The following is a 23,155-nucleotide window of genomic DNA, read 5'->3' as shown; positions in this document are numbered from 1 at the left end:
TATGTACAATGGGACGCCAGCTGTCTGTGTGATATGTACAATGGGACGTCCAGCTGTCTGTGTGATATGTACAATGGGATGTCAGCTGTCTGTGTGATATGTACAATAGGACGTCAGCTGTCTGTGTGATATGTACAATGGGACGTCAGCTGTCTGTGTGATATGTACAATGGGACGTCAGCTGTCTGTGTGATATGTACAATGGGACGTCAGTTGTCTGTGTGATATGTACAATGGGACGTCAGCTGTCTGTGTGATATGTACAATGGGACGTCAGCTGTCTGTGTGATATGTACAATGGGACGTCAGCTGTCTGTGTGATATGTACAATGGGACGTCAGCTGTCTGTGTGATATGTACAATGGGTGTATGTGATGAGGAGGAACAAATAACAATGGCCGGTATCTCTAACACAGTACGGAGTCTCTTCAAAGAGCACACTTTCATTGGGTTTATGGTCGACATATGTGTTATCCACATTCAGTGAAACACAAGGAGAGTTATATCAAGTTGTCATTTCACTTGTGTACATTTCTGTATCTCAATATTCATCTTCATTAACCCAGAGGCTGTAAAGACGTAACATTCTACAAAAACAAAGATAGAAATGGGTATCCATGGAGAAATAAGTGAAGAAACAATATCCGTGATCTCATCATTATCATTTAGTTTGTGTGTCAACAACTATTTAGAATGTTTTTGTCACATAAAGTTTTTCTGATGTCCCTAGCAGCTGTTGGGCAGTGTACATACACTTTTTGGGACACTCTTTTTGGTTGTCAGATGTAAAGCTATACACGACACAACAAACACACAAAACCTGTATACATGTATATCGAACTACTGAAGCTAGGATCTGCTCTACTTAAACAAAACAAGCTTAAACCATGGGTATATGTTCACGCAATCATGATTCAGGAAGTAATTAGCAATACAATACAAAAGTGTCCTGCAAATGGTTTTAAGGCAAAAGTCTAAAAATGTAATCAGGGTGAACTTCACGTTTGCAAAAAATATTTCAAATTTGCTTCATGAAAAACAGATTAACATTGTAGAGCGATTTAATAACTGCATGAATCATACACGACTTCGTCTCACGGCAGACTTCTAACAATCTATTGATTTTCATATGAATAGTACTGTATTTATACGGTTACACACACACTTTAAGTACAACGGTATACGTGACATGAATTGCAAATAGCTGCAGCTGATATTGTGCAAATTGCGATACAATTGAATAATGATTATGGCGTTCACAAACGGCAGCCAAACCAAACATAAATGAATGACAACTATTGACAACCTTCCATGAATCTTTTGTTGACATTTTGATCAACTGACGGAGGTTACTATTTCGCTTTGTGAACTTTAACACTAGATACGATGGTTTCAGGACGGATTTGTTTACACGGTCGGGAAGGACAACAGTTCGGCAAAAATAGTTCCAAAGGGAGGTTACTCTAATATATTTCGTTACTGAGATTACCGCTATTAAAATTATAGCTGCTTGGCGACACTCTCTCAAACCAAATACTAGTACTATGTATTCGTGTGATTTTAGCTTCTACATGCTGTGTATATTGGCGGTTAGTGAACTCTCACCTCAGTCACTGAATTTGTAAATGTATTTTTGTTGTGGCCGTTGTTTTTGACTAATACTAGGATTGTATCATAGAAATATTTCGGCGTCACACTGTTATTATCGAAAAATATTGCTACTCACCAGTCTTATTCTTTTAAAGGGACACGTTACCGTGATAGGTCTGTGAGTACATAGACTATCAACGAAAGGAAAGAATGATTCTGACACAGGCATGTATGTGTTTTTGTGATCTCATTCTTGTAAACTATTTAGACTCTCTTAATAAACAGGTTAGGACATCGTCAGTTATCTGCAAAATTTGACGTGAAACGATCTTTTACAATGCTGCAACAAAATTAACATTAAAGATGAATTACACATCTCTGAGGAGCATCAGAGTTGCTGGCAACAGCATTTGACTGGAGAGCTAGTCGGTTGTTCGATCCCCTATCACTACCACGTGACACCAAAAGACATCTAAGATGCTACTTGGTGTTACCCTGCATATTGCTCGGCATATAGGGTTAGTGTCGCAGGCCCTCGTGTCTTTGCGAGGATTAAAGATTATTAAAAAAAGCATATACAAAAATTTGAGATGACCCCCGACTCGAAATGCTTCACAGTACAATACATTATGACAAGGCCGGACACTTCGATGCACCCCACCCGACTGCTTTGCCGATCGCTACGCTACCATCGCATGCAATCGGTTAAAACTTTATGTAAACATAATCATGGATGGTTGGCCTATCGAAAACCACTCATGACACCTACCAATTCTTTATTGTTATTTCTGCAAGTCGATTGAAACCCGATTTTGACCCTCAACTAAACGATCTTGACGAAAATGGATGACGATATATCCGCGCAAAACGGGGGATAACCTCTGACCGGCTGAAATCTCTTACCTGTAAGTACCCCTAAATGCAACATGTTTTTAACACCCCTGCTAACATCACACCTCATGAGTTCTTCAACAACCTCTTCGTGAACCTACGTCTCAGCTGATAGTACTCAATTTCTATGAATGGTTGTTTTTCAATACATCATTCCAGCTGTCAACAGTTTAGATTGATACACAATTATCTCTCTCACCCTCTCTTAATAAATACTGAGTAAATATTGGAAACTTACTGGTACGAAGAATATATTGCTATCAAATAAGGTGTATGAATAAATGTAATAAATAATCTTTTGTCGTTCAATACAGACTATGCCGGTTAATGCAATCCGGTTTCAGTCATGAAATACATGCGTTGTTCAATTTTGGGGTGAGAACCAACAATTTTTCTAAACTGGTCATAAAATAATACGCAAATCTGACTAGAATTATTATTTAAGAGTTAGCCATTTTCGTTTTGTACGAATCTCCACGTGTACGGATCATCTCGTATCCGTGCGGTAGTTAATGAACAGTCTGCTGTTGACAGCCAAATCGTCTAAGGCCCCGCTATTCGCTGTGCAGAGTTGCGTTCTATTCACTGACGTGGTGAACGTCTAAAACCTGTACCAATCCAGCCTGTTCAAAACAGTGTTAAACCAACTCATTCACCATTCACAAATAATATGACAATGGTTCTTTTCAGATAATGACTATATTCTGAATAAAGCTGACTTCACAAATATGCGGCCATAAGATGAGACCTGGTTTCAGGGTTTGGCCTCCACAAACATTTTCTAAAACTCGTGTTTCAAATTTACACTGTGGAGAGAGTCGGGTTCAATGACTGCCTCAAATGCATGCTGTTTGTTAACTGTACATGAAATGTCGATACCATTTTAGTTAGGTCTTTAAACTACACATCATTTATGTGGGCTATCACCGTGTCGCACTGAGGCGTATGTTCTTGCTAAAGTTTATTCCATTCGAAAACCATTTTATTAATCCGGAGTTGGAGATTCTTCCTGGACAAACACAAGTGAATACATTTAGATGGTGTCCTGGTTCTTGTTGTATGGCATTTTGTATCATTATAATGACCAGGTTTCCACACGATGTTGTTACAAATCTGTAGAAGCTTCCGGGTGATGTTTTGTAATATACATGTAATATTCGGTCGACGCACTGTTGATGTTTGTTGCGCCTGACTATCGCCCAGTTTCGTAATATCTGACCAAGGTCCACCTGGTTCCCGGCACCCTGTCGCCCCTGTCTTTGTAGTCGTCGTAAGACGGAGGACAGAGAACGTTCCTGGTGTCCTTGTGGACCTTCAATAAAACGGTACAATATCAATACGCACGAATTGGAATGTTAAGAGTGAGAACTTCGTTCTGAAATGGGGTAAACTTAATATTAATTATTATTATCCATATGGTGAAACATAACCAGTGTCATTATATCATATGTGCACATGTGCACATATCACTTTCCCTAGCAACCATTGTTTCTGTATTTCGTTGTCTGTGATGTCATTAAACAATTGAAGGTGACGTCAATGAACAGGGCAGTCACATTTGCTTACCGTATATTACTGCACAAATGTACATGAATAAAATGGATAATAAAGAAATTATTACATTCGCAAGTGTGCCACACGACTTATCCAAAACTCGTGCAAAATTTGTGTTTTGCCCTCGCTCACGCTCGGACAAAACACATTTTCTCACTCGTTTCGTATAAGTCGTATGACACACTTGCTCGTGTATTAATCTCTATTTATGCTTCGTTTCAGCTAAAGTGACAATGTGAGTGAGTATGGTTACATTGGTTTTACCCCGCTTTTAGCAATATTCCAGCAATATCACGGCGGGGGACATTGGAAACGTCCTTCGCATATTGTACCCATGTGGGGAATCGAACCCGGGTCTTCGGCGTGACGAGCGAACGCTTTAACCGCTAGGCTACTCCACCGCCCCTAAAGTGATAATGATGCACTTATGGTGATGATGACCAGTATAAGAACATTTTACATACTCTAATGTTTCTGTGTATCATGGATGAGTGTTTCCCACGGGGTGTTTCCGAACCCCTGTGTGTAAGGTTTGAACGTAATGTTCTCTGTCTGTTCCGCCGCTCCTTCTCCAGGTTATCTTGTTCTTCCTTCCATTCTTTTGCTCTCTCCTTGTGGTACTTTACTCGACCCTGTAACTTCTCCTGTTACAGTAGTAAAACAGACATAAGACTTAATGCATCCTTTATGTGTTTCCTTGATATCTGACAAGGATTGCTGTCCTCATGTTCGTGTGCGCGTGCGTGTGCTTTTAACAAGAAAAATATTCTGCATAAATATGACGATATTATTCATACAATTACATGTATTTATTTATTGAGGAAAAATCAATTTTAGTTTACTGCCCCTTGGGTTGGTTGAAGGATTACCCTATCTCACCTTGATATCCAGGTACGTGGGGCCTTCTTCAGCAGGGACTCTGTGTGAACGGTTACCTGTAAAGTAGACTCATATTTGGATTTACCCTTTACCTTATTCCAGCACTGAACCCTACAAAGAACCGATCATATTGCATTACTGACTCTAACATCACGCTACAGGGTTACCATATTCCCTGTAATAGATAGGGTAAGAAGCAGCTAATGTGTTCACACCTCAATATTTAAAGTCTAAGTCAGGTTGTATTCTGAGAATACCAAACGAGCAATTATTTATATTTCCCGACTGTGTTTGTTGTCAATTCCACATTTTAAACATAATTACATTTACTGCAAAAGTATCAAGATCCCATCCATAACCACCTTCGAATGTTCTCGCGGCTACAACCAAATACTAGTATATACACTAGATATAAGATCGATTGATAGATATTTCTATAGTCCATAAGCTACCTTTCCACGGCACATCGGATTGTACTAATGTAGCACTTACACTTAACGAAGGCAACTCGGGACGTGTTGTTGCATTTAATTAATTAACTTTAACAAATTAAAGTTTCATCAATCAACACTGGCGATCGCCAGGATGTCACTTGAAGTTGGTTACCTCGTGTTGACGCAAGGCTACGCGTCTCAAAGCCAATTTTAAAGTTTTTGAACATGAACGAGATTATATGGCATACATGTATACCAGTACTGGACGGGTGGACATGGAATATTTACCATGTTTCAGTTATTCTTTCGGATTCAGAAACCAGAATTATGCAATGTCTTATTCTGTTAGATCAGCACGTGAATGATAAACAACAACAAACAAACAAATACCGTCGAATATATGGGAAGCTGGATTATTTATGGAAAACCCTCGGGAGCATTGAAGAACATTAAATACCCTATCCGAAAACCCTCGGGAGCATTGAAGAACATTAAATACCCTATCCGGTTACCCTTGTAAATAAGATTGTTTTTGTAATGCACCAACACATATTGGAAGTACATGTACTTACAACATTGACCAATTTCAACAGCCCGGTGAAATAAGGGCTCTTTAATTAGGAATGTTTCAGTTTAACTTACACCCCTTTACATAAAAATGTTGCTAAAAATAGTTTAATCATCATGTTTAACACGTATTGACGTTTAACACGTATTGACTGCCTGTCACAGAAGCTCACCGTAATCGGGCTGGTCCTTGTACCATTTTCGCAAACTCATCTTCCGAAATCTCGGAGTCTGTGGACAAAGTAAACTTCTTCTGATAAAATAGAGCAGTTTCAATTTCCTATTTACAGATAAGAATAGTAAACAGAATAGCAGAAGGGCCATAAAGCATCTTGATATTCACAAGGGGGGATGCAGCTTTTTGAGAAAGGGGGTGCACACTTCATTTTCACGAGTTTCAATGGTCATTCAATAAACCACACAAAAGGGGGTGGGTAGGGGTGCGCACCCCTGCTCTCTCCATCTCTCTCTCACACACACACACACACACACACACACACATTCCTCCTGCAGAAATATCTGCTTCGACCCGCTAGCACAGATTAGTGTAACTAAACGAATATGCATATTTAGTAAACACTAAAAGCACGAGGCAGTTGTTTGTGCAAATAATGAGAGCTATACACGTAAAACCAACAGGGCTGTCCGTACTCCTGGCTACTTTCGGTTTACAAAGTTCACGTTACATCAGTTTAAGTAAACTTAGGCTCAGTACTTTTCGTTACACTAAGTACTGTACTGTGTAATGAATACTGAGCCTAAGTTTACTTAGTTTGACGCTACATATGCCTTACCTAACTCACCAGATGAGCGCCACATGATTATATCACATAGATCGGACATACTAGTTGGTCGTGTACCGTGAAATGAGACGCAAGGAGCCGATTAAGTGGAATAACATGATAACATACCTCCTGCGCCATGTTGACGTTCTCCTGTCATGTCACACACCTGGCTGGCACTCTGCCAGGGGTTCCGAGAAGTCGCGATAGCGACTACGGACACGGAAGTGCCTCGAGATCGATTCTATTCTTATATGCGGTACTTTGAACTGCCCCCATGGTGTGTCGATCATAAACAAGTTACAACCCAGGCGCTGGCGCTCCATAACAAAGATTATTACCTACGAGGGCGAAAATATCGGGGTTCAGGGCAAATTGTAAACCAAAAGTCACTGTGTTCTTTAATCTGATTGGTTGAAAAACGTGATCAAATGGTATTCGATTCCCGGAAATTCGCTGCGTATTGATACATACAAACATCGCTCACACCATTGTATTGTTACGTCGTCAGCTGTGATGACGTCATTAAAATCATATTGTGACGTAAAGTCCGAATGACGTCACAAATGAGCAGTTCCAGATGCTACCATGGGAGACAGCCGAAACGGCCGGCTGATGACATTTCACTGTTGTACCCGTACTCGATGTCAATGAGAGCAGACACAAAAAACGTGTGTGGACCTTTCGGTTTACTTTTGTGTTTACAATGTCGATAAACATCATGTGTTGGCGAATTTCCGGGTGTTATTGAGTATTTGAAGCACGGGAATTCATTTGGAACCGACGGCGTCAGCCGGAGGTTTCAAATGAAATATTCCCGTGCTTCAAATACTCAATAACACCCGGAAATTCGCCAACACATGATGTTTATCTCCTAAATATCACTTTGTCATTGGTGACGTGACGTCATGAACAATGCTGTGATGTCAAGTTTCATCTGTGACGTTGCGTTCTACATGTGGCGAAGGCGGGTAGCCTGCCAATGTTTGAAAGTAGATGTGGGTTTATTTACCTCAATTTCACGACTTCGGTAATAAACAGAATATTATATTCGTGCCCATATCATACTATGTATACGACACTCGTTACAAAATATCGGTATATCCCTCCTCTCGCTCGGGAAATACCAACATTTAGGCACTCGTGTCGTAAACATAGTATGACATGGGCACTCATATAATATCATCTATGCATTTTAAAGACTTGTGTGCTGGATACTTGATGGAATGGCCCGGGTCATTTAGTAATCAACGAAACATCATTAAATATAAAAACAACAAATTGACCTAGCGAGTTTATAAAATGACTTTGATCAAACATTTTAGAAGACAGTCCGGTGGTCCAATTGCGTAGCCTCTTACGACTCACTAAGGCACAGACCGAACACAAGGTTTATCAGGCTGCACTTTAGGCACAAACATTTGTCAACAGAGTTGAAGAATTACATATAGATATCGTGATGTTGCACACAGTAGCCGCTGTGGTCATTATGATGTTCTACCTTATCTGAACGTTTAGAACAGTTTCTAACCATTTGATTTTAGCACATTTAATAAAAATCAAATTATATGACCACATATATATATATTTTTATCTCAAAAGTCAGATTTTACCTTTGAATGTGATATTAAACTGAGATTTTGTTTTCAACATCACATTTATTGTGTTAAATAAAAGACATTTTCGCCGCGAATAGCTGTAAAATTGCTGATGTGGCGTTAAACAATATATTCACTACCTCACTCTGTATATCTGAAGGACTCACATTTTGGTAAGCCTTCACCAACGCCTAAATCCATTCCCATGGTAACAGTTTCATGAGATTACGCATGTTTACAAGTACATTGGTAAACACTGGTCCGATAATCGCCACTAATAAAAAAATTGAATGCGTCCTTCGGTGCAAGTTTTGTTATAATCATTGCGTTTCGGGTTCGCCGTTCAGAGTTCAGTCTGTAAAACTAGATTTCTCTTTTCTGCCGCACTTGTTGGCGCACTAATAAAGACGGAGCCCAGTTTCAGATGTTGCTGTGACGTCATCATTTACTGTGTAAATTCGGAGACCTCAGTTCGGCAGACACTCCACGTGTGGTTAGCAAGTCTATTGCATTTGGTGTTGTTGTAACGTTTTCTTCAGGTTTTGAGAAAGTACGTGTTGTTGTATTTCCGACTGAAAGCTAAGTTATGATTGTAGCATACCTGTGTTATATCTGTACGTGGTGTATTATTATTAATTGCTCAAATATTCTGTCAGCGATGGTTCCGATTCGATCACTGCTCCTAAACATTGGTGCGTCAACATACCCCGACACCGTCGAGCGTTGCCCTCAATATCGAACACTGGTTTACCGAGTGTCATGTTTATCATATAACCATAATATTGATTTGAATAATTTGTAATCTGAGCTTGTGTTATTAAGGATAACGTTTATTGAAATCCAGTACTAGAAAGTTATGTGAAATGATGATTCCGTCCACGCACTAATGGTGCAATGTTGTTGTTTAGGATCGTTGAGATTGGGGAAACCTACCGATCGGCCTATAATCAGTGTAGGAAAGATGTAGAAAATCTAGCCTGTCCACAGGACTGGCAGGTCAAATTTTTTACCAGTCCTGCCAAAATCTAGCCTGTTCTCCAAATATAAATAAAACACCTTCGGCAGTAAATATTCAAAAAGGTTATAATCATTATATATATGTCATTGGTTTGCTAAAATTGACCCGACATGAGGACAGACTAGATATTTTTTTAACCCGTTCTCCACAAAATTCATCCGTCTCGGACGTTGGGCGGGCTATCTTTCCTACACTGCTATAATAGACCAAATGGGATATAATAGGCCGTTGTGCTATAGGTCGATTGGCCTATAATTATGATATTTATCAAATAGATTTGATTTGAAATGGTGCATTTCCGCATGAGAATATTAACGCTGAAGTGGTCGTTGTCGGCACAGGTACAGATATGTACCCTAGCCAAAGTAAATGTACAGAAACGTACCCGGTATCCTAAATGGCAGACGAGTCCACTTTTCTCAAGCCAAAACCGGTTTGTGGTGTTGTTCCAGATAGCCTGATTTCGAGCGCTTTCACTGCATCGTCGAGTATTCACTTTGTATTCTAACGCAATCGAATATGGAGCTCATACCACAGTATGAGAGTTCCGATCAAGAAGATGATGACGATTTCCCATGTTCATTTACGACAGCTGTTGGTGGGAACGATTTGGAAACAGCCCTTTCAGGACACCCAAAACTTAAAAAGTTTCGCTCCTGAGAGAACAGTGCTGGATATTGTAGACAGCTTTCAATTTTCTGACGAATATGTCCGCGGTTTGACAGGCAGGGATAATTTTTAGTACGCGTTTGAGAAACCGGTTTAGCGCTCATCGCGATGCAGAATGGGTTCGATTGCCCACATTGGTACAATGTGTGAAGCCCATTTCTGCTGTCCCTGCCGTGATATTGCTGGAATATTGCTATTGCTAAATATTGCAGCGTAAAACTAACTCACTCACTCACTGATAATCTCTAATTGTTGGCAATATTGGTTGTTCTATCAGTTTCCTGGTTAGTAATTCTTACACTAACATTCACTGGGTTGCCCATTACAAGCCTGAATACATGTGATCATTCCATTCTCTACCTGTATTGTCTATTTCTTGTAGATGGCGAAGAGTTTACGCAGCAAATGGAAGCGTAAGATGCGCAACATTAAGCGAGAGAAGTACGCTGTGAAGGAGACAGATCGTCTCAAGCGTATCTCCAACCTTGCCAAGCAGCAGAATGATGAGCTTAAAGAATTGTATGAAGGTCAGTAAAACTTGTATGTCATATTGTTTGACTCGATTGATTCCTTGCTATTTGAATCAAGGAAACACTAAATCTTTAACTTTTTTCAATAGGGTTATGACAACCCCTTGACTTTGATGCTTAATTTTGAACTTTTACATATGGACTGCAAGTTGAAACTAATACTAAATATGGCACACCACAGCCCATCACTGACTAGTCACATATGCAGTGCATTACACTTAGAATATTGGTACACATCGGTTAACGTACACTACCCCATAACACACCCTTTCTCTATGTGACAGAGAAGCCATTAAGTTGTGATTTATGGTGATTTATGACTTTGGAAATACACAAGCAAGGCCCATCTGGTGCTGACATACTTCATGTTATGGGTGGTGTCAATTTGGGATTCAAACTCACAACCAGTGCATCCATAAGGGATATATGTTGTGGAGTATAGACCCCTGCAGAGCCTGTGATAATCATTGATGTCATTCTGATCTATAATACCTAGCTGTGGTAATTGCCTTAATATATTTTAGATATTATTCTGATTAAGAATTACATGACTCGGTGAATATTAGGAAATTTTGATATGCCAGTAGCTAGACAATTGTTACCTGCAGTTTTAAACAACATTCTTTCGCTTGCTTCTTTACTACCACAGTTATGTCTCGCACATTTCGTAACATACCCTTCATCATTCATTGTCCCACAGGTGGTGGGGTAGCCTTGTGGTTAGAGCAATCACTTATAATGCTGAAGGCCTGGGTTCGATTCCCACCTCAGTACAATGTGGAATCCCATTTCTGATGTCCCCTGTCATGATATTGCTGGAATATTGCTAAAAATGGCATGAAAACATACTCACTCACTCATTGTCGCACTCTGCCATTCATATCACAACTGGCTGTTAATTGACATCACATTCTATTAGCAATACCACCACTTACTAGTAAAATGTTACAAAGACAAGCACTTCTCCTTCCCCTCCCCCTCTTCTCTTCCGAACTGCGTAATGTTTCACAAACAACTAGCACACATGAATTGTCTTCTCCTGTTGGTGTTAGACCTTGTAACAAAAATGACAAGCACAGGATGCTGGGAAGTCTCTCCCAGAGTCTTAATCCAGAACAGGTATGTTGTATGCAGCAACAAGAAGAAAATAGAACAAAATATGTTTGTCTGTTAACCTCTTTGTTAGTCTGCATAAAAGATAATCAGTTAAATTTTTATTTCACAGTTAAAAAGGCTGGTGACATCATGAAAGACAAGTCCAAATCTGATGGTATGTCGTTTTTATATGTATGAGGTTAATATCAGTTAATATCTCCTACTTGCAGGGATGTTAAGGTGAGACCACAGGACACTGGACCACTGGGGTGGTATCACTTGTATCATCCTTGTCATCTTGGATGTTCCTTGTTTGTAAAGACAATATCTTGTGTACCGGTAATGCCAAGACCCTAGCAGAACCACTTTACTGGTCTTAACTATTAGGATGCTGATGATTATTTCAATTTTTTGTGATAAATAAGACCCATATTCTCTTGTTGCAGGTGGTGATGAAATGGATGTAGACAAGCAACAGAAGAAGTTCAACCCAACGACACTGAAGGACGAGCATGGCAGCTATCCTGCGTGGATGAATCAACGCGCCATCAAGCGGCTTAAGAAGAAACAGGTCAGCAAGAAAAAGAAGAAAGGAGGGAAGAAATAAACTTGTGTACCATGTAAATACTGTAAATAAATGCTTGTATATCTTCATTACATTGTTGCCATGTATGTGTATCGAGAATGATAAACATATTCCACCGTCTTACCCGAAGCATGAATTGGTATGGACTTGGAACCCTCATGAAGGCTGGTAAGGTTGGACAATCCTGTGATGGAACTTGAGAACAACAAGCCACCTTGTAGGGGTATGATGAGACACATCAAGCACCAGTACAACCCCCCAATCCAAGACCAGCACAGGTTGGTGGGGACCTAGTCTAACCCAGAATACCCTTGTGGTTTCAAACACAACACAGAGGCCTAATTATTGCAAAACACATATGATAACATTTATTTGTAAATGACATGAATTAATATACAATGAATGAAACATGTAACAACATACAGAAAAACAAACAAATTCTCTCTCTGGCTCTCTCTCTCAAGTCTACTTGTTGCTGGTACAGAAAATATGTCATTTCATTTCACTGGTCGTTGATCCAATAAGCGGCTATATACTTTCTGGGTATGACGGCACCTGATTGTCACTCATTGTAACCACTCCCACTGATGACAATAACTGGAGAATGGACCTTGGAACAAGACTGTCCATTTATCATGGTCCACTGTGTACAGTTAGACCTTCGGTCGATAAATTTGTATGTTCTCGGAACACCGAAGCTGTAAGGTTTGATCACCAAATGAACGGAGCACGTTCTCGAAGCAGTCTGCAGCTGTACTGCTGCCATTCCTTTGGGCGAATCCAGAGTTCCTGTGTCGTGTCCAGACATGCCATGACGGCCGCCCCTTTCCAACATGTCACACGGGGGTCGTTGTCCTAGTAACAAGGGACATGAAACATATTACACAACGCTTCACTACTATTGAAAAAAGGCAGCCTTCATTTATTGTATGTGGGCAGGGGAATTTTTTTAAACAATCTGATTTTTCCCAGGTGAAGACAACAATTAATTTATCAAAAAAAACCAAAATACCCCCCCAAAAAACAATTAATTTATCTAGAACTGTTAAACCATCTATTTACATTCACACCTAATGCTAAATTAACATGTTTGGGTCTTTTCCAAAAAACATACAAGGTACACGAATTAATATTTTACACTACCCCAGGCATATCTACTATTATAAGCAATATATCATATTAATTCCCAAATTTGTATTTTGGCACAAAAATACAACTTTCCTGACATACACCACAGCTAGAGAGTGTCTTGGAAAAACTACATTATAACAAAAACACTTGTAACAAACTGACAAATATAAAAAGAAATTTGGTCCTGAGTCCCGTTCCTCAAAGCGATCGTAGGGCTATGACGGTCGTAAGTCTATGTTAAAGTATGGAAGGTACGATCATCTTAGCGCTATGATCGTTTGAGGAACGGGGCCCTGATCACTTACTGTATATTGTGGTTGAAATGTGTGCAATGAACTATGGTTATAACAAACTCAAATTGGTTTTACCTTAAAGTTTGTAATAACAACAGCGAAACAATGACCTCATCAGAGCTGTTTATAGTCCGTTTGGCTCAAAAGCGGACTGATGAAATGCAATCTAACTCGAAAACTAATAAACATGTGATACTCAATGAAACACTGATCATAATAAAAACATCAGACCAACTCTGAGATTTTTGCAGAATTTATGTCCTGAAAATAATAAAGTTGTTGAACAAACTATCATTAAAATTTTGACACAGTTCACTATTTGTTACGAGGGAGGAGTGCAAAGAGAGGAACAGCCAGGTGTATCCGGAGCACGTGCACAAGTGCCGACAAAGCTATGGATTCATTTACCTGAGCTGTGCCGTATCCATCTTTTCTCGCACACCTGGCTGTCCCTTTCTCTTCACTCCTCCCTCGTACCAAATAGTGAATTGTGTAAATATTTTAATGATAGTTTGTTAAACAACTTTTTATTTTTAGGACATAAATTCTCAAAATACTCACAGAGTTGGTCTGGTGTTTTGATTATGATCAGCGTTTCATTGAGTATTATATGTTTATTAGTTTTCGAGTTAGATTGCATTTCATCTGTCCGCTTTTGAGCCAAACGGACTATAGTGTCTCATCATTGCATAACTGCCACACTGTCTCCTATGCAGGATGCACTTTACAGCCATAGTGTCCACAGGTGAGATGCCTACCTTTGGTCTTGTGAGTACGTCCATATTCTCCATCATGAGACGTTGATGGTTGGGCATCTGCAACCACACCCGGTGCTGAAGCCATGACTGTGCCCCCTCAAACAGTGCCAACCCCCCACCAACCACAACAATACAGCTGTACATCTTCCGCTTCAGATCCTCGCTCCCTGTAAGGAAGCATTCATTTTATCAATGCATATTTCAGGCCTGGAATTTATCAGTAATAAATCATGATAAGCTGTGAAACTACTGTTGACTGTGAACATGTACTACTCAAGAGAAATGAAAGAACAAGTGATTCTTTCATATTACAATAGTTAATCTGTCCTTCGATTCTTTCACATTACAATAGCTAATCTGTCCTTCGGTTCTTTCATATTACAATAGTTAATCTGTCCTTCAATTCTTTCATATTACAATGGTTAATCTGTCCTTCGATTCTTTCATATTACAATAGCTAATCTGTCCTTCGATTCTTTCATATTATAGCTAATCTGTCCTTCGATTCTTTCATATTACAATAGCTAATCTGTCCTTCGATTCTTTCATATTACAATAATTCTTTCATATTACAATAGCTAATCTGTCCTTCTTTCATATTACAATAGTTAATCTCTTTCATATTACAATAGTTAATCTGTCCTTCGATTCTTTCATATTACAATAGCTAATCTGTCCTTCAATTCTTTCATATTACAATAGTTAATCTGTCCTTCGATTCTTTCATATTACAATAGCTAATCTGTCCATCGATTCTTTCATATTACAATAGTTAATCTGTCCTTCGATTCTTTCATATTACAATAGTTAATCTGTCCTTCAATTCTTTCATATTACAATAGTTAATCTGTCCCTCACTTTTTCATATTACTACAGTTAATCTGTCCCTCACTTTTTCATATTACTACAGTTAATCTGTCCCTCACTTTTTCATATTACTACAGTTAATCTGTCCCTCACTTTTTCATATTACTACAGTTAATCTGTCCCTCACTTTTTCATATTACAATAGCTAATCTGTCCCTCACTTTTTGATATTACTACAGTTAATCTGATAAAATCTTTGAATGGCCTTTAGAAGTGATACACATAAAAGGGGAAATTTATGGATGTCAACTTCTTTATTTGAGGAACACAACTGACAGATGGAAGCCAGGTTAAGATCCAGGTATAAATTAGCAAAAAGACAGCAAGGGGAATATTAGCACAAACAATTTCCATGCAACACCATTCTCACCACACTGCTCTATACAGTGAAGGATGGCCTCGTCGACCCCCATCAGCTGAGCCACGGGTTCAGTGTCTTCCTCCTCTTCCTCTTCCAAATCATGGCGCCGTCCAGTCTTTGTTTCGGTCAGTGCCAATGTCTCCGGAGCATCGTTGGAGTCGTCGTCCATCTGGGAGTGACTGAGCTGGGTGTCCTCCAGCTGACTGCTCTCTGTCACGTCCCGAGACTCCTGGTTCTCCTTCTTGGAACCCAGCTTGGCCTGCAGGATGAGCAGGTGGCTAAGTACATTGTATAAAATACAGCTGCACAGGCTGAGAGATTAATAAAGTCGTTTGATCGTGATGATATCACAATGGTCTGGAGCAATTCCTTGGAGGTATTACATATCATCTAAGCTAAGCTATATCTTCTACTGAAGCCAGATTAGGATGATAAATGAAAGTTCCTTTATGCTGCAGGCTTCAATATTCCCACCATGGCCAATGGTTGACAGCTGTCTGTTGCACACTGAATCAACTCTGGTCAACTGTCTCAGTCTTTCAAAACATCAAGTATGGCAAACATGAACATATTTGAACATATTTGAACATATTTGGACATTATCTGTCAATGCCATGTTGACATACTCTGCAAATCTTGCAGTTAACTAACACCTTCACATCAGCTGCCATGTTGTTTATGAACAGGATGTCGAATTTGTTATAAGATTGTAGATTATGTATAGATAGATTTACCATTCAAGTGAACCTCAAGCCCAGTTCAAGGTAGGAAACTGAACTTTTAGAGTTAACTCCCTTGCCTCAAGGTGGTCTTTACAGCAATCAGATTTAACATATTAAATACACACATGACCATACTGACACAAGTGTTGGTTTCTCTTACAGACTTAGTTCTCTTAGGGACTGCTATTTAATTTCAACTTGGGATTCCAAACACACCTGACACCTTTAACCTTAGAATATGTAATCATTACAGTTCAGGGCGTACCAGGTCTCGTTGGGCTCGCTGTGTTTGTCGAAGATAGCTCTCATCATGGGGGTCAACTGGGTCACCATCGAACCGGGTCTGAACCCGGACAAGCTGCTGCCCCTGCACAGCAAACATGTCTGGGTAGAGCATCCCAAGCGGAGACAGGAGCAGCTCGTCGGCCAGACGCAGGTTGAATTTGATGATGGGCTTCTGGGGCTGCCGGATCTGTAGGAACTGGTTCACAATGCCAGATCTGTCCTGGAACAACAGATTAGGGATGCAAACCAATTAGTGAGTGGGTGGGTGAGTGGGGTTTGGAAACTAGCTGGTGGTTGGAGACTGGTTCAAACTCTGAATCTGACCTGGAAGAACAGTGGAGTGAATAAATGGGTTAGTGCACAAGATGGTGACATATTGTGAGTGTGTGGATGAGGTATTGTGAGTGAGTGAGTAAGGTATTTTGAGTGAGTGAGTGATTGTAGCTTTTTTAACTACTGCTGCATGTAATCAACTGAGTTTTGATGGGACAAGCCAGTCATTTACAGCACATACACTGATAAACACTTGCTGGATCATCAGGCAAGTCCAGCACATTGTAGTGAAGTGAAGTGAAATTAGGTTTAAGGTCGTGCTTGAGAATATTTCATATGACGACATGCATGCGTGTGTATGTGTATGTGCGGCTGCTTGTACTAGCCCAGACTGAAGCTGGTTTTATAGTGCTAGCCCACTGAGATACCATGCCGCAGTGAAGCAGGAATACCCCACTCAGACACATTTATACTGACTCCCGAGCCGACCAGTCCTTGTTGGACCCATTAATGCTGAGCGCCAGGCAGGGACCAACAAGTACCACATTTTAACGTCTTTTGGTATGACGCGGTCGGGATTGAACCCGCGACCGTCCGCTCTCCGGGCGGACATTCTAACCACTACACCACGGAGCACATTGTAACCACCATTCTCCAAGTAATGTAAATGAATATATAAACTAATGTATTGTATTGCTGGAGGCTGTATTGCTATACCACATTAAAAACATTTTGACAATGGGTATGAAGAACTCACCACATCCATGTGGCAGAAGGATTCCTTCAGCTCCTGCATTAGTAGGATGTCAGTCGGTATGGACAGATCCACCTCCGGCAGGGGCACACCACTCTTCCGCAGCATCCAGCGGAAACACCGCGTCACATCCGAACCCCCGTACTCCATCGTTAGTCTGAAGACAAAAACATCTCTCCACATGAACAGGGTCCAGACTGTGGTCTATGCAAAATGGTACCTAGAGTTATCTCCCTTGGACCAAGAGACAAACCATACCCAGTATTTTGTTACACTATTTAACTGGAACATTGAATACTGAATATAAATAAATACAAATGAATGTTCATTCTACAAGTGTGTGTACCTGGTAGGTTTGTGTGAGATGCCATCTTCCACACATGATATGCTAGTCTTCTGATCCCCAACGTCAACAACACATGCACACGGCACACCCGTCCCATACGTCGCACACACAGACTCCTGAAAACACAGCAACACTACACCATGGACCCACTGCTTTCATGAGGCAGTTATACCAAGAATCAGTTATCAGTTGTTTGAAATACATAACTTGGTAAGGCAGGCTATGTATACATCATGACTTCCTGGTGAATATGGAAGCAATATTTACAGGACCATCTGCACACCTGAGCATTCATAAATGACAGCCAAATATATATAATATTCCATGTATATTGTACCCTCAAAATTGACAGGAAAATAATTACAGGAAACTTTAGGAATTTTCTTACAAACAAGGAGATCAAAATTCATATTAAATTACATTATTCAAAATGAAGAAGTGTAAATCTTTTTGGAAGTTCACTGTCGATTGTTGCCGACCATGTGAATCAAACTACATAGGAACCAAGATCACTGTCCTCTGTGAGATACAAATGTTCTGAGCAAAGCTCATCCATTAATACATTTTCTAGATTCCACCCCACCCCCCACCCCCATTATCACAGGTACTGAATGAGCTACTTGACCTGTGACGTATGTCATCAACCTGAAGCCGTGCTGACCTGATGAATGAAGGCGGCGCCGAAGCCGAGGGTGTCCAGGAGTAGGTTCATGAGGGCCTTGACGTGCTTGTGTATGTACACATCTGGGATCAGCATGATGGCCTTGTAGTGCTGGAACAATGACAACAGTCCTCAGGTAAACAGTACCTTATTCCACCTCCTACATAATCCTAATTTCCCACTTGATACTGAGCATGTTAACATGGGTAAAGAGATTTAGGTGAGGTGAGGTGAAATTGGGTTTAACTCATATTTCGCTCATATGACGACGTGCATTCGTGTGTATGTGTATGTGTGGCTGCTTGTACTAGCCCAGACTGAAGCTAGTTTTATAGTGCTAGCCCACTGAGATACCATGCCGCAGTGAAGCATGAATACCCCACTCAGACACATTATACTGACTCCGAGCCGACCAGTCCTTGTTGTACCCATTAATGCCGAGGGCCAGGCAGGGACCAACAAGTACCATATTTAACGTCTTTTGGTATGACGCGGTCGAGGATCTAACCCGCGACCTTCCGCTCTCCGGGCGGACGCTCTAACCACTACACCACGGAGGCGGTCGTAAAGAGATTTAGACCAGTTATCGTGACCATTGGATTTAATCCAAGTCATTGAACAATTTGGTTTCAGCCTGTTCGAACCACATGTATATCACATGATGGCAGATATTGTGGGAGGAAATCCAGAAGCAGATCAGAGTGAGTGAGTGAGTTTAGTTATAAGAACGCTGCACTCAGCAATATTCCAGCTATATGGCCACGGTCTGTACATAATTGAGTCTGGACCAGAAAATCGAGTGATCAACAGCAGATCATAGACCGAGATGTATCCACAACAGAATCCTGACACAAAGTGACAGAATCCTGACATAAAGTGTGTTATTTATCATATTATGTTAAACAGTATACACACCAAATACACGAGAAGCATAAAACTTGTACAGCACATTGATATTAATACCTTAAGATCCTTAATTGGTATGCTGAGATATGTTTCCAAAGCCTTGCTCCAGATGACCTCAAGGTCAGCCATGACTGATGTGAGAGATCCACATGGTCCCCCATGGAGGTTAAGGCGTCCACGCCGCATCGGCCAGTGTAGGGTGTAATTGTCTGATGGGTGCACATACAATGCCTACAAGAAAGGCCACATTGAACATTCTGTTCATTAACACCAAGTATAGACTTAACAATAACAGTTGCATCCACAAGTCACATTTTGGATGCAGAAACAATGATAGTTATGTTAGAAAACATATTAGAATTCTCAGAGCATATTTTAGAGACACCAGAGACTGGATAATTCAAACATAATTTCAGCTCCATTCATCCAGTAGTATCTGAGGCTAAATACACATGCACAATAACAACACTATACCTAAAGGTCAAAGATGGTAAATTGATAAGAAATATAAAGAAATAGAGATTATTACACCAGAACTCCAGATAAGATTTAGCTCATGTGGGTACTGTACCCATTGTATTTTTTGGGAGTGGGTATTATGAATGTTGAGTGGGTATTTCATTTTCCGTTACCCACTGCTTTCAAATATGTGGGTATTTCAGTGAATTAACTCACCTAAGTATATGTCATTGAGTATGTTTACTAAGCAGGTATGTTCTGCTTTATGTCATACCTAATCAAAACTAACTTAAATATGATGGAAATGATTTCATAATAAATCACTCATCCTGTAATAACAGTACAACTTGATAGCAATCGATGTCTTTTTCATTACGCAAGCGATTTTTATAAATATATTCCGTACGCATTTGTTATAAACTTTTTGCGTATCTAACATTTTAAATGCGTAATTGGTACGCAACAATTATTTTTCAATGCGTATTTGGAAATTTTCTATGCGTATTTTACCCAGATACGCAGCTTATCTGGGCCTCTGATTACACAAGCAAGTGTGTCATACGACTTATACGAAACGAGTGTGAAATTTTGTATTGTCCGAGCGAGAGCGAGTTTTGTATAAGTCGTGACACACTTGCTAAAGTGTAATAATTTCTTTATTATCCATTTTATTCATGTACATTTGTGCAGTAAAATACGGTAAGCAAGTGTGACAGCCCACTTCATTGACGTCATGTTCAATTGTTTAATGACGTCACAGACGACGAAACACAGAAACAATGGTAGCTCGGCAAAAGTGATATGTGCAAATATGATATATATGACACTGGTTATGTTTCACCCTATGGGTAATAAAGCATCATATGCAAAATACCATATGACATGATTGCTGCCCATCAAATTTATAATGATATACCCAGAATAGATGGCACAATTGACAATTTTTAATATGACCATGTTTAACATCATATTTCAATTGTAAGCATATTATAAAGGTACCAAAGTTGGGATCATCCAAACACAGTTTCATATGCTTTGTATATTCAAATGAGATGTTGACAAAGCAATAACATAACAGGGTTTTGAAGGTCAGAGGTGAGTGAGTGAGTGAGTGAGTTTAATTTTACGCTGCACTCAGCAATCTTCCAGCTATATGGTGGCGGTCTGTAAATAATCGAATCTGGAAGGTCAGAGGTAATGAACTGAAAAAATATATTAGATGTGTCACTATAAGAAAATACAAAGTGTCCCTGCTGAGATAATGCTAGAATTAAACCGGATTTAAATGCTACGAACCTCTTCTCCAATAATACAGGCAGGTTTCTTGTCTGTCTGTGTCCATTTTAGAGGACAAATAACATCAGTCCTCTCTCCTTTTGATGACTGGTTGTAAGCAAAATGCTGGAAAAGGCAAAAGTACTTAAGCTAAATAACACTTAAGGAAGGGACATAACAGATATAATTACTTAGTAGGACGCTTCATTCTCACTTGCTGGGTTCGCATCTGACTTGGTTTGTCAAAGTGATTGAATTAACAGTCTCTCATACATGTTGAGTCATTGACTGCTTATACATGTACTTAAACTTCATATCATGAGTGTATTAATTGGTGATTATGTTTAAACAATTTCCTACTACCATAAAAAACATATAATTTTTGTACACAGAAAATATGTTTCAGTGCAAAATATGCATTGTATCATTCAAGTTATGAAAGAAGTGTCTCTCACAATATACTGCAGAATCAGTCATCTACCTGTTTGTTTGAAGTGGTTTGTCTGTAGCCGCCCATTGAGTTCGGTTTGGTAAGAAGAGCCTCCTCTGCATTTTTCAAACCAGTTTTCATCAGATGGTTAGCTTCTGGATGCTGAACAACAGAAATTGATTACATGCATCACATATCATACGAACCTCAACCTGAACGATATGAACTGATAAGCTGCATCAAACATAAATCTGAAGCTAAAAACCTTTAACACAGATAACAAGAAATATGAGAAATATATGTTTGGTTACTAAACTTGTTTGGATTGTTGTCTCTGTACGCAATGAAACCAGACTTCATGTGAGCAAAACATGAAAACTACTGCAATCATTTCTTTTCTTGATATTCCAAATACTGACCTATTACGGTACCAACCAAATGTTATGAATGGCAATGTACCCAACACAGATTTTAATAATCCAATGAACCTTGCAACACAGAACCTTGTTTTACTTACGTTACATTCTGGGCGCATCAGCCACGACTCTGGAACTCTGGGGCTTTGTACCTTCTTCCTGCGAGCAACACAGTGGGGAATTGTGATTGGATACGGGTCCGATGCACGCCCGAGTCGCAGGTTGTAGGAGCCAGGGTGAATAATTACCACTGTAGCTGGCTGAATCGGCTAAAGTCAAAAGAACATGCAGTTTAAAACAATCACCATGAAATGTTCAAAACATGGATATTCCATGGTTCGTTTTTCTCAGATATGTTTTCAGTTACATCATTTATCTGCAGTGTTTTGATCTTCTATCCAGACCCTACATCGCACTTGAGAAGAACGGGATTCTTCTTTGGTGTTTTGTAAGCATTACTGATTAAAAATGACTTGCCGAATGATAAGTTTGTTGCTTGTTCTGTGTCAGATTAATAAAACTCCCAAGTTTACACAGTGGGATAGTTACCTCGATTACGGGATCAGGTATTGGTTGAGCAAATGGCTTTTTGGTTGAAGTAGGAGGCATTTTTCTTGATCTGTGGAATGAATTTCCAACATTCAATACATGTGTTTGAGTTCTACGTCACTGTTATCGGTGTTTACTAAGGGAGGCCACGCGTTCTGGTTCTAAGCCTACGTACCGCTAATAAGAAATAATCTGTACGTGTATGCTGAAATAAATCCTTACGAAACTCAGAATACACGAAGGTACCCTAGCTTGGCAAATTACTGGGACAAGGACTAGCCTATAGTGTTCCACACTGTACGGAATGACCACTACGTAACAAACACGTTTGCATATTTGTCACCCTCGTTTAGATCTCCATTCACACACTTGGTAACCCATGTTCGTATCAGTAGCGTCAGCAATGGAATGTCGTCACTCCTCTCTGTGTTCCTTTCTGGTGACATTACAGACACATAACGTCATCAATAATATGG

The 23,155-nt window shown here is 39.8% G+C and overlaps 3 protein-coding genes across 4 annotated transcripts; 1 reads left to right on the top strand and 2 right to left on the bottom strand.

Moving 5' to 3' along the window:
- Positions 1-3,169: 3,169 nt before the first annotated feature.
- LOC124252971 lies at positions 3,170-7,034 on the bottom strand. 2 transcript variants are annotated; one of them, XM_046686675.1, is made up of 5 exons: positions 6,827-7,034; positions 6,089-6,146; positions 4,915-4,970; positions 4,500-4,679; positions 3,170-3,793 (listed from the first exon to the last, which is right to left on the bottom strand). In XM_046686675.1, exons 1-5 carry the CDS (start codon positions 6,836-6,838, stop codon positions 3,674-3,676), a joined length of 426 nt encoding a protein of 141 aa, XP_046542631.1. In that variant the 5' UTR covers positions 6,839-7,034; the 3' UTR covers positions 3,170-3,673. The 2 variants fall into 2 exon arrangements, with proteins under 2 accessions (XP_046542631.1, XP_046542632.1); XM_046686676.1 differs by lacking the exon at positions 6,827-7,034 and adding an exon at positions 6,719-6,743.
- A 1,699-nt stretch (positions 7,035-8,733) lies between these two features.
- On the top strand, positions 8,734-12,261 carry LOC124252939 (protein LLP-like). Its single transcript, XM_046686626.1, has 4 exons — positions 8,734-8,845; positions 10,365-10,509; positions 11,738-11,782; positions 12,054-12,261. The coding sequence occupies exons 2-4, from the start codon at positions 10,365-10,367 to the stop codon at positions 12,212-12,214; spliced, it is 351 nt and encodes a 116-aa protein (XP_046542582.1). The 5' UTR covers positions 8,734-8,845; the 3' UTR covers positions 12,215-12,261.
- A 274-nt stretch (positions 12,262-12,535) lies between these two features.
- LOC124252970 (actin-related protein 8-like) lies at positions 12,536-22,819 on the bottom strand. Its single transcript, XM_046686674.1, has 12 exons — positions 22,680-22,819; positions 22,232-22,399; positions 21,766-21,876; positions 21,306-21,410; positions 19,608-19,781; positions 18,645-18,755; positions 17,984-18,099; positions 17,641-17,794; positions 16,591-16,830; positions 15,613-15,862; positions 14,376-14,542; positions 12,536-13,048 (listed from the first exon to the last, which is right to left on the bottom strand). Exons 1-12 carry the CDS (start codon positions 22,737-22,739, stop codon positions 12,905-12,907), a joined length of 1,800 nt encoding a protein of 599 aa, XP_046542630.1. The 5' UTR covers positions 22,740-22,819; the 3' UTR covers positions 12,536-12,904.
- Between the last annotated feature and the right edge of the window lie 336 nt (positions 22,820-23,155).

The sequence above is a fragment of the Haliotis rubra genome, unplaced genomic scaffold, assembly GCF_003918875.1.
Source record: "Haliotis rubra isolate DU_JTF1 unplaced genomic scaffold, ASM391887v1 Scf53, whole genome shotgun sequence".
NCBI lineage: Eukaryota > Metazoa > Mollusca > Gastropoda > Lepetellida > Haliotidae > Haliotis > Haliotis rubra.
Note: the sequence above shows the minus strand (reverse complement) of the source record. Positions and strands in the feature narration are given on the sequence as shown.